Genomic DNA, 12376 nt, shown 5'->3' with positions numbered 1-12376 from the left:
ACTGCGCAGAGTCGGCAGAAAAATTATGCCGACAAGCGTCGATCCGATTTGGAGTTCCAAGTCGGGGATATGGTTCTCCTGAAGGTGTCGCCTTGGAAAGGCGTCATTCGATTCAGGAAGCGGGGAAAGTTGGGCCCGCGATTCATCGGACCGTTCAGGGTCGTAGCCCGGGTGGGCAAGGTGGCATATAGGTTGGATCTGCCAGCCGAGCTCAGCCAGATCCATAACACTTTCCATGTTTCTCAGTTGCGGAAGTGCTTAGTGGACGATTCAGCAGTAGTGCCTTTGGAGGATATTCAGGTTGATGACAGCCTGAATTACATTGAGCGCCCAGTCGCAATCCTCGACAGGAAGTCGAAGGATTTGAGGAACAAGAGGGTGGAATTAGTGAAGGTGCAATGGCAGCACCGCAAGGGTTCGGAATGGACTTGGGAGCCGGTGGACGAGATGATGGAGCATTATCCCGAGCTGTTTCGGGATCGAGCAGCAGACTTCGAGGACGAAGTCTAAAATAAGTGGGGAAGATTTGTAGCACCCAGTTCCTGGTACGTAAATCTTAATTGAGTATTTCCCTTCTTTTAGCCTTGGACTCGGCGAGTCATAGGTCCGACTCGCCGAGTGGACGCGGGACCCGGGACAAGTTTAAGTTAGCAACTCGGCGAGTCCATATCCTGGACTCGACGAGTCACAGCTGTTGGATGAAACCCTAAGTTTCAGGGGTTTGCACCCTATTTAAACGACTTAACTGCCCCAAGCCAGCCCCCATTCACCCTTAGAGCCCTGTATCCCTCGTTCTAAGCTGTTCCTTGAGAGTTTGAGGCTATTGTGTGTGTTTTTGAAGGTTTTGAAGGAGGAAGGAAGTAGATCCAGAAGAAGGGAATCCATCCAGGCATTATTGTGTTCTTCCAGCAGTTCCTTTGAGGTATAACCCGTTTTCCCCATGATTCTATGCTTAATACTTCATTTGGGTCTTTCTTGGTCAAATCCCCAAGCTTGTATGTGCATTATATGTCGTAATAAGATGTTTGGCCTCTGGATCTAGGCAAGATTGAGCTCCAGGAGCTCAGATCTATTAGCTTTATGGCCCCATGTTGCTTGTTAGCCCTAGATCTACCCTTTTGAGACATTTTGAGCCCTAAAATCCATATTGGTGAATATCCACACGTAAAGTTGGAAACTTTATGTGTGATTCGTGTCCTAGAAGTCCAGATCTATGAATGGCATGGACTGGAATCGAGCAAATCCGTGTATTTAGTAGGTGCATGGCAACGACTCGGTGAGTCGTTCATATGACTCGGCGAGTCTGTTCGCGAGTCTCCGAGTTTGTCCCCTTTTCGTAATGTCGAGTGAGCAGTGAGTCACGGGGTGTGACTTAGTGAGTCGGAAGCTTAACCCATCTATGGAGGTACTCGGTGAGTCAATGCCCTGACTCGGCGAGTTCAAGGCAATCTCCTTAGATCAAGAACAGACTCGGCGAGTTGTTCATACAACTCGGCGAGTCGCAGCATAAGTGTTCTTCGGATGAAGATGGACTCGACGAGTTGTTCATACAACTCGGCGAGTCTTAGCATAAGTGTTCATCGGATGAAGATGAACTCGACGAGTTGTTCATACAACTCGGTGAGTAGGATGAAGGACTTGAATATTGGTTAAGAAGGCGAACCCGTCGAGTCGTCGCCTAACTCGACGGGTAGGATCGGGATTCAGGGCAGTCGTTTGGGTAGGGACTCGGCGAGTTGGAAAGCCAACTCGGCGAGTCGGGTCAACTGAAAGTTGGATCTAGCTTTGGCTTAGGGCAAGGTCAGGGGTAAAATGGTCATTTTTACCCAAAGGTCAGCGAGCAGTGTTTGATTGAGTATATTGTGGGAATTACAGCCGGAGGGTTTCCGGAGCAGCAGCAACAGTAGTAGGTGATCAATTCCCACACAGACCAGCAACTATTTCGAGGTGAGTTTCTTTTCCAGTAGGAACGAGTCTAAGGCACCAAGGCCGACCCGCGTAGACGAGATGCTAGTACTAGAGTGTGGGCCGAGCCCATATCTCTGGGTTTAGTCAAGTACGATATATGTGTTAATATGATAAAGTTGCTTATACTTGTTGTCTGCGTGATACTTGTATGTTATGGGTTAGCGGTTGAGTGTGGGCAGGGCCCGTATCTCTCCGAGGTTGGAGTGTAGGCTAGGCCCGTATCTACCAGATAACGAAGTGTGGGCAGGGCCCGTATCTTCACAAGTGTGGGCGAGGCCCGTATCTCCCGGCTAGCGAAGTGTGGGCAGATCCCGTATCTTCCCAAGTGTGGGCAAGGCCCGTAACTCCTAGCTGAACATTGGTTGTTATATGTATGCATGGTATGAGGTATTATGGGGGAACTCACTAAGCTTTGTGCTTACAGTTTTCAGTTTTGGTTTCAGGTACCTCCTCAACTAGGGGAAAGGAGCCGACGCGGTAGCAGCATGTCACACACACACACACACTCCGGTTTTCGCATTTACGAGCTTCACTGGGATTGATACTCTGATATTCTAATTAGTTGTATGTTTTGGTTTTCAGACATGGTTCACTTTATGTTATGGTTGATCAAACGATGTTTTTAGTTATTAATATTTTCTAAAGTAACGTTTTTAAACAAAATTTTTTGGATGTGAAAATTGGGTCGTTAAATCATTTTACCCTAAGAAGGATTATTAGTTTTTGATTAAGTGTTGTTATGGTATTTATAGCCGGATAGTCGCCGGAGCAGCAGATAGGGATCCCTCACCCCAGCTTTTCAGCAGTCAGTCATACGGGGTGAGTTTCCTTCCAGTAGGAACGGGTCTACGGCCACAATGCCGGTCCGTTTAGATGTTAGTAGTTCTGGACTTCGGTCCGATGCCGAGGTGATCCCGAGAAGTAGTTATGTATGCTTGATGTCTTCGTGATTCATGCATGTTTATGATATGTGTTATATGTTCCGGACTCCGGTCCGATGTCGGGCAAGCCCGATGCAGTATATGTGATTATGTTATATGTTCATGTTTATGTTATGTTCAATTTATTCCGGACTTCGGTCTGATGCCGGGCGGGGCCCAAGTTATTCCGGACTTCGGTCCAATGACGGGCGGGGCCCGATGCCGTGGGCGGGGACCAAGTTATGTCGGACTTCGGTCTGATGTCGGGCAGGGCCCGATGCAGTGGGCAAGGCCAAGTATGTGTTATTGTATGGTACATGGTAGTTTGGAGGAGCTCACTAAGTTTCGTGCTTACAGTTTTCAGTTTTGGTTTTAGGTACTTCTTCTAGCAAAGGGAAGGGCTCGGGATGATCGCATGACACACACCACAACTTTCAGCCTGGGCTCTGATATTTTCTCATTTGGTTTTGATACAGTATTTGATATGAGATTTTGAGATACATGACACTTGGTTTTCTTACTGTAACATAAAAAATCCTAATCTACATGTAGGAAAAAGATTCAGGTCAAAACAAGTTAATTTGAGTGAGTTATACAACTTTCAAAATTTGGACATAATGCTAAAGAAGTAAATATTGCTAATGAGCTAATCTTACTTGTCATCAAAGTCTTTTCCAATCCAAATAGCCGGATTACCTTCTTCATTATTGGCATCATGAACATCCAAGTTTCGTTATCTTGATGATGGTACGTTTGGTAACCCATTCAAATCCTACATTGTCAATATAACACATTAATTATATAACTAAATAAATTCTTAGTTTTGACAATCTTACATTCATACTATAAACGAATCTAACAGAAATCTTGCATGTATGTCTACAAAGTACAAAGTATATTGTTAAATGGAACTTAAAACACGAAATACAAATATATAATCTTACTTGATCTTAATGAGCATCCATAGTTTGAATCATTGAAGTAAAATATGAAGATGTCGACTTGAGAATTGAGAAGATGATAATTGATGATGAAGATTGATGGAACCGGAGGTCGAACAATCTTAGGATGATCGATTAATCACGGAATAGTACAAGCGATGATCGATTCTTGGATTCAATGTCGATGATCGACAGTCACAGTGAAGATGCTTGGTAGGGTTCGTCCGTTCGTGACTTGGAGTCGAGGTTTATCATGGTTTTTTTTTTTTTTTAAGATCGTTTTTTTTTTTATCTATGTCATGATCGCTTTTTTTTTTTTTATTTTTTTTTTTTATTTTTTATTAATGTCCAAATCAGAAGTCCAAACGGCAAAAGGCATGGTTTTTTTTAAAAATTATCCGGTCCGGTTCCCGGTTATGGGCAGGTTCCAACGACCGGTTCTTACCGGTTCCGGTTTCAAAAATTGACGAAATTATAGTATCGGTCTTGGCCCGACCGGTTCCATCGGATTCCGGTTGCGGTCGGTTCCCCGGTCCATATGCTCGTCCCTAAAATAGTTCATGCCGTCGAAAAGGGCTTTGTGGCGTTATACCGCGGAAAAAAAAAACTACCGATGTAGCACCTCTACGTAGTGGTGAACAAACCGGTTTTTTTTCAAACCGAACCGGTTCAGTAAACCGGTTCACTCCCTAGCCAAGCAAAACCGGTTCCGCCTCAAACCGGTTCGGTTCAAACCGGTTCACTCAAAAAATTAGTCGAACCTATCTAAACCGGTTACACCGGTTCTAAACCGGTTCGGTTCGGTTCAATACCGGTTCACACGATATAAACCGGTTCTAAACCGGTTTCAACGACTAAAATCTCGAACAGGTGTAAACCGGTGGTTCGGTTCACTATGGACCGGTTCAACGTAAACCGGTTTATCGGTTCTTTGACCGGTTCGGATCTTGAACAGGTTTTTTTGTGCATGCCTACCTCTACGCCATAAATGGCCCATGGGCGTTATCCCGCAAATAAAAATTTCCTTACTCCATACGATCGACCATACTCCATTCCATTTGTTCTCTCTTCGCTTTCACGTTCACTTTTTTTTACTCAGACAGCTCCAGCTTCCATATGGCGACGGCCAACGATGGAAGGTCTCCTTACGAAAGCGGCGCAGCCGAGGAAAGGTTCCATGAGGAGCCTTTCCGACCAGGTTCAACACTTTTGCTCTCAGTTAGATCAAGTTACAATCATATATTGCCCCTATATATGAGCTTCGTAAAGACCTATATGGCTCTATTTAGATGCTATTTACTATGACTATTGTAGGTATCATAATTGATGTGATGTGGCTATGAATTAGGGTTTTCTTTTGTCTTCATTGGGTGATTGCTGCATTGTTTTTCAATTGATTAGGGTTTTTTCTTTGGCGCATTCATTGATTAGATTTATTTCTTTGGCCCATTCGTAGGATGAGATCTGCAATTGTAAATTGTTTGGGGGTTAATTTGGCCGGTAAAATATGCTTATAATCTCTTATTATATCGTAGTGTCTTATTTTTAGAAATTTTGTGTACTCAACGCTGCATGTTTTTTTACTGCTAGAGGTTTTCTTCAATATGGCTGCAGAGTGCAAAAAGCTACTTCTTTATAAGTAATCAGTCAATTTAGGTTTACATATAGTTTTAATTTACTCAGTTGCGGGTAACTCTCAAAATAAATAAATTATCTGAAACATAATCATAGTTGTCATGTGGTCAAATCATTATATTTGAATATACTAACCATTTTATCATCCCATGGATCACTGTCTTCATACTAGGTTATGAATCTAAGCATCCATTTATCTCTCATTGATATGCATTTTTAAATCATTTTGTTGTATAATAGGTGACAATGTCGTCCTTGTAAATGCTTTTGCATGTCTGGAACTTAAGATATTGATATTAGATATCCGTAATTTGCATTACCTCACTTGTATTTCTGCGTACATGCCTCTTACAAAAGCTCTTATTTGACCAGAGATTTATGAAGAACCCCAAAATGTTTCTCATGAGGCAGGGCCAAATGTAAGTTTCTTAATTCATGCTTCCTGTGTGTGCATTCTGAATCATTGTAATCGTGTGCTTAACATATTAAAATGTTGTATATTAATGGTGTCAATACTTAACGCTAATAGCTTTTTAATTTTTTGCTTAATTGCAATTTGCAAGTTTCTAAACTGCATTTATTTTTCACATATTAATTTTTAATCAAGTTCTTTGTTGAATTTTGCTAATTTTAGTTTAGTGGACAAATAGTAATACATTTTTTTGTTTGGTTTTGTGATATATCCCATGGCTTGTGTTGCTGTTTGATCGTACTTTCTATATATTATCTCTAATAACAACAGGCATCCTCATATTAGTTCAACATGGATGCCCTTTCCTAGAAGTTGTGAACAAATACAATCCATTGATTCATATGAGTTGCAAGTGTTTTTATCTTTGCTCATAAGGTGATAAATGTTGACAGTTGTAGTGGGGCGAATTTGTTTTCAACACTTCACTGTGCTATCTTGGTTTTCTTGTGTTCACACATCCATATCACAAGTTCATTTAGACTATGTATCCAAGAACCTGTTATGTTGTTGACAAGAGCCGCTCTAGAAAACCTCGTCTGTTAATTTGTTAATAGTTTTTAGTCCATACTTGAGAGTCATTACAATTAACACTATTAAAAATAGATGGAGGGGATAATTGTTGGTTGTAGTACTTTTTTTACGAGTTGATTAATAATGTGTACTCGTCTCAGTTCCGTATACTACCATTTTTTCTCTAACCATTTTAACCTCAATGCACTCTTGGTTTCCTGAAATGAAGAAATCAACTGGAGCATCAGAACTAAGCACTCATCAAGTTGGGAATTTTGCTAGCATTTCTTCTGCCACTGGGATATCAGAGCTTGAACAAATGGTGAAACAAAAGACTTTTACTAGGTTGGTCTTTCTTTTAGTAAAATCCTACACTGCTATTAGTCATTTACTTCATACTGCATATGTAAACTGAATTGTGTGCTCATTTGTCAATAAGCCGCTTTACTTTTTCACATGACATACTTGCCAAAAACTTGCTTTTGAGCCATTAAAAGCAGTCAATGCATCAATCAATTAGTAAATTTGGCTGTGTTTCTATATTGATATTTCTTGCCAATTTAATTTAGTACGGAGAGCAGAAAATTTGGTTAAATGGACAGAACTAGCACTGCTTTTCGTTTTATATAGTGGTTTATTTCATATTCTTATTCTTTGGAATTGTTCTGGCGCTACTGATGTGATATATATTGCTGCTACAGGTATGAAGCACAGCGCTTGATGGCTTTGGTGCATTCCAGAATCATGGAGGAGTCGCCAACTCCTCTTTTAAGGCTTGAAGCATCAACAACAAGTGGCTCGATGAAAAGACATAAACATGGAGATGAGAGGGATAACTTCCATGCTTCCATTGTCAGTTCAAGGGTGAGTAATTAGTATCTTCTTGCTCATCTTTTAAGCAAAACAACTCCTTAGCGTATTTTCAAGTCCAATATATTATTATACATTGTCTTCAGGTTCTTGAAGATGAGATTGCTCGAGATTCAACATTTACTAATAATAATTGGACACACCTTCCAATCACATCAATGGCTTCAACACAACACCCAGCGACTATGGAGAATCTCCCAGGGGAGCTTTTAGAAAACATATTCATCCGATTATCGGCCAAACAGCTTGCTCAAATGAGATCTGTCTCCAAATCATGGAATGCCCTTTTATCTCATTCCTCTTTTGTAAAATCCCACCTCCATCGTTCCATCCATCACAACGATCAAATTCTCTTGGTCTTTCAACATGAAGACGAATTTTCTTCTTTTTACTACTTTGAACCATTCACTGCAAAACTGAGTCGATGTCTCTGCCTTAAGGTCGCTAATTTCATCAAAGTCCCAGTTAACCCCCAATCCGGACATACAGATGGCATCAGGATCATTGGTTCTGTTAACGGCTTAATATGCTCTTCCTACAATAATGATTCTGTCATTCACATTTGGAACCCTTCTCTTTCAGCCGTGTCAACTCTTCCGCCATATTCCACGCCCTCCCCTTGTTACAGTTCAATCAATGTCTATTTTAGGTTTGGGTTTGATCCCAAAACAGATGATTATAAAGTTGTCAAGCTCACAGGCCTTAGCGGACCACCCACATATGTCGTTAAATCGTGGCTGCAAGTCGAGATTTATAGTATGAGAAAGGGTTTGTGGGAGATGATCACTGAAAGGTTTCCCTCACACATCACAACCATTACCAATGGCAATTATGTTTGTGTGGATGGCTATGCCGGGCATCTTCATTGGCTTGGTTATATTAACAGGAAGATGGGTCCAAAAACAATAGTGGCATTTGATTTGGGTTCAGAGACATTCCGTGAGATACCTCCTCCCGATTCTATACTAGATGAAGATGATAACCGTCAAGATATTTTAGGAGTTTTGGCTGAAAAGCTTTGTGTGATTACACATGTTAGGGTTGATGGTACTTGTGTTGTGTGGGTGATGGATAAGTATGGGGTGGCTGAATCATGGGTCAAACGCCATGTCTTCTCACTGATTATTGGTGATTATACATCTGTATTTGGATTCACATCACGCAATGAATTTCTCTTTGAGGATGATGGATACGTTGTCTTGTACGATCCAAATGCAAATGCACTGAAAATATTTCAGCATTATTGGCGTCCAGATTGTTGGATAGAAAACATCGCGGACTATGTCGACAGTCTTGTTTGGGTATCACCTGCCAAGTATGAGATGGTGGATGATGATGGAGGAAAAAATTGAAATGAAGAGACTTCAAGTATGATGTAGTGTTTCTTAATTAGGTTTATCTATAGTATCAATTTTTAATGTGCTACATATACACTCTTTCTTGTTGTTCAATCTGATATTCTAATGCAAACAGGTTAACATTTGCACATGTTGGTTTACATGAAACAGATGTCTAGCCTTATTTTATTTAGGGTAAATTACATGAAAGTCCCTAACAGCTGGGATAATTTGTATGATTGATCCCTAATTTTTTTTTTAACTCGGCCATCTCTCTCTCTCTCTCTCTCTCTCTCTCTCTCTCTCTCTCACACACACACACACAAAAGTGGTACATATAAACAGCACCTCCGACAAGCAACACTGTCACATCTGTCACCATCTGTCGACATCGTCTTCTGACGAATTATCGACTCTCCTTAACGCCGCAATTCCACCTCTAGATCTGCCCTCTATGTCACTTCTTGTTCGGAGTTCGACGATGACTTGAGTGGTGGCACCGATGATCTCCTTCTTGCCCTCCACTCTATTGAGTCTCATTTTGATCCACCCCAACGAACTAATCCCTTCCGCATCGGGATGTGCTCATCATTGCTGAAGAAGGTGCATATGTTGGGTGGTGGTGATGGTTGAGTTCACTAGCATTGTATTAGATCCGACTTTGAGTGTCCCAAATCAAGAGGAAGAATGAGATAGGTTTGTTTGCTAGGGAGGAAAACGAGCAAGGGAAGGGTATGCATATGTTTCAGCGGCTGTGGGTGAGAGGTGGTCGAGAACGGAAGTATAACCTCCGACTTGTGATCGCTGGAAGAAGAATGGGATGGGGTTGGTTGCATGGGAGGAAAAACGAAAATGGGAAATGTAGACAGATATTTCTGACGGATGTGGGTGAGAGGCGATCGACATCATAGATTTATGCGGTTGTTATCTCATATGGTTCTCTAATGAGTTAAAGTTCTCTTATGGGTCAGGGTTCTAATAAACTAGGGTCAGAGAAGATAAGGATATAATAATATACATAATTAATAAATAAATTAAAAACTAATAGTCAAGTACAACCGTACAAAACAATCTTTTTATTTATGGTAGAGGCCAAATACGTAACAAATAACAAATATGTACCAAACATTGATGACTATCCAAGTTAAGAAAAGATTAGGGAACCATGCAAAATAACCCAAATCATAGAATGAAATTTACCATTTTTATTTAAGACCCATGTTTATTGGTCACGAGCAATCTACTTATCCTCGGTGGCAAAAATAAATAAATAAACAGTATATATATATTTAAGCATTTGACTCGTATAATATGAAATTAATTTTTTAATTTTTTTCCTTTTTAATTTTAATGTCTTTTTATTGAATAATATATTTATAGAAACATTATAAAAAATATCAAAATTCATGGTTTAGTTTTGGGAAATATTCAGAAAAATCATAATATTTTAACCTAATTTACGAAAAAGTCCAAAATTAAAATTTATTCAAAAAAAAGTCTCAATTACCGGTAAAAATGACGATTTGACCCATTTTTCCCGGTTTACCGGTTTCATTACTTACATGGTTTCATTAAAGTCTCATTATTTTACCATAATTTAAGAATAAGTCCCAATATAATATTAATTAATGATTTGACCTTTTTCTCCATTTAACATATATTTTATCGGGTTCATTGCTGATTTGGACGTCTGGTCATTAGATTAGCAGATAAGATGAATATAATGAGTTATATAATGCTACGTTTACCATAAAATTTGATATTCATCTCATCGACTTATTTATTATTATGTATACAGGTCAGCAATTAATGAAACCAGTAAAATATGTATTTTTGAAAAAAATAACAGGAAGTGAGCTGATGAGATAGATATACCTGGTTAAATAATATTAGGTAGACAATTTGAAATTTATTATAAACTTAAAAATGATGAATTTGTTGTTAGTTTATGTAATTATTGCAGTTTTCGTTGGATGCATTTTCTATTTCAAAAAATATACAATAGATCAGGATATCATTTTTTATTGTAAACATGACATTATATAATCCAACATATCCATATCATCAATTAATTTTAGTTTGGAACTTATTCATAAATTGTGGTAAAATAATAGGATTTTAATGGAACCAGGTAAGTAATGAAACCGGTAAGCCGGAAAAAAAGGGCTAAATCGTCATTTTTACCGGTAATTACGACTATTTTATAAAGGGAAGTGATTCGTACACAACAGTTTTTTGTCATACACAACAATCTATGCATTATATAATTGTACAGTACAACATTTTAAAACACCAATTGTTGTGTATGAAGAAAAGTTATTGTGTACAAATCATCTCCCTTTTATAAATAAATTTTAGTTTGGGACACTACTACAAAAAAGTATATGGGAACCCCTAGTTAGGACCCGGTTTTGAAAAAAACGGGTTATATTAAAGAGAAAATCGGGGCTTTTCATATATGACCCTGTTTAAAATAAGTAGCCAGGTTTTATTCGCCTTACATGACCCATTTCTCGAGTTCATAGGCCCCTGTACTAACATCCGGGCTTTTTTTAGCCCACAAATGAGCACCAACCGGGTTTTATAGGACCACATAATAACACCTTTGACAAGTTCAACACCTAACTAATCTCAACAAATTTAGTGGAAATCGGTATTCTTCTACTGGTTTCAACAAACTCCAACAATTATATATTGTTTTCACCATTACCTCCTTAGCATTTTTTGCACGTTACAGTATCCTCATCAACTGTCACTTCATTTTCCAAAGGTATGCTGGTTACTCTTCTGCTTATGTTATTTTGTTTCTCATAAGTTTGCATTTCTAAGTTTCCGTTTGTTAAAGCATTTCTAGTTTTTTATGTTACAGGATTACTTCTTTGCAATCTTTTCACGTTACAACTTCACCTTCACTTTGCATTTCACTTTTCCAAAGGTATTGCGATTACTCTGTATGTATGTTATTAGTTGGCACTTTGGCATTTATAAGTTGTTGTTTTGTTAAAGTATTTCTATTATTTTAATAAAACAGAATTGCTTGCAAAAATCAATTGAACGATAAATTATATTTCTCTAGCATCGGCAGAATTATGGTAAACATTTTTTATCACTATTAAGCAATCATTTGTATTATTCAAAATGTTATTTAATACTTTAGGTAGATTAGTTTTTACATTACATATATTATATAAACTTCATTTGACATAATTAGCAAACCACCAAAACATCAATTAATTCTGTACAATAAAAAAAACAAATGTGCTCAAACTATATGAGTTTAAATGTGCAATTTTCTGTCCAGATTACTAAAATTGCACCAGCTTTTTAAATATATAAAAGAATAAAAACAAAGAAAAGACCAAAATAAATGAATCTAACAAAAAAAATTATAGTAAAGTAGTTAATTATTTTAATCAAACAATTTTAGTACTAGGACAATTTTCTAAACTCAAAAGTCTCTTTTTTTAAAGAATGGAAAGTAGTTTAACAGAAGAAAAGTTTAAAAAAAGTCTGATGGTTAATACTCAAACACAAAAATAAATAAATAAATAAAAAATTAGAGTAACCCAAAACATTAATAAATTAGAGAAAATCCAACGTGCATGGAGCAAGCTACGGATTCAACAATAAATTTTTACCTCTTCCTGTTCGTTGGAGTCTGAACCATTAAAGTTATAGAAAGAATGAGAGCTAGTAGTGATAGCAAGAGAAATGAGTGTGCAC

The 12376-nt window shown here is 38.4% G+C and overlaps 1 protein-coding gene across 1 annotated transcript; it reads left to right on the top strand.

Annotated features, from left to right (window-relative positions):
* The first annotated feature begins 5836 nt into the window (after positions 1 to 5836).
* On the top strand, positions 5837 to 8804 carry LOC145051693 (F-box/kelch-repeat protein At3g06240-like). The gene is made up of 4 exons (XM_078999542.1): positions 5837 to 5883; positions 6676 to 6791; positions 7148 to 7310; positions 7403 to 8804. The coding sequence occupies exons 2-4, from the start codon at positions 6766 to 6768 to the stop codon at positions 8666 to 8668; spliced, it is 1455 nt and encodes a 484-aa protein (XP_078855668.1). The 5' UTR covers positions 5837 to 5883; positions 6676 to 6765; the 3' UTR covers positions 8669 to 8804.
* Positions 8805 to 12376: the final 3572 nt, after the last annotated feature.

This window comes from Lactuca serriola, chromosome 5, assembly GCF_051521515.1.
Source record: "Lactuca serriola cultivar US96UC23 chromosome 5, Lser_US96UC23_V15, whole genome shotgun sequence".
Taxonomy (NCBI): Eukaryota; Viridiplantae; Streptophyta; class Magnoliopsida; order Asterales; family Asteraceae; genus Lactuca; species Lactuca serriola.
This window is presented reverse-complemented; position numbering and strand designations above follow the sequence as displayed.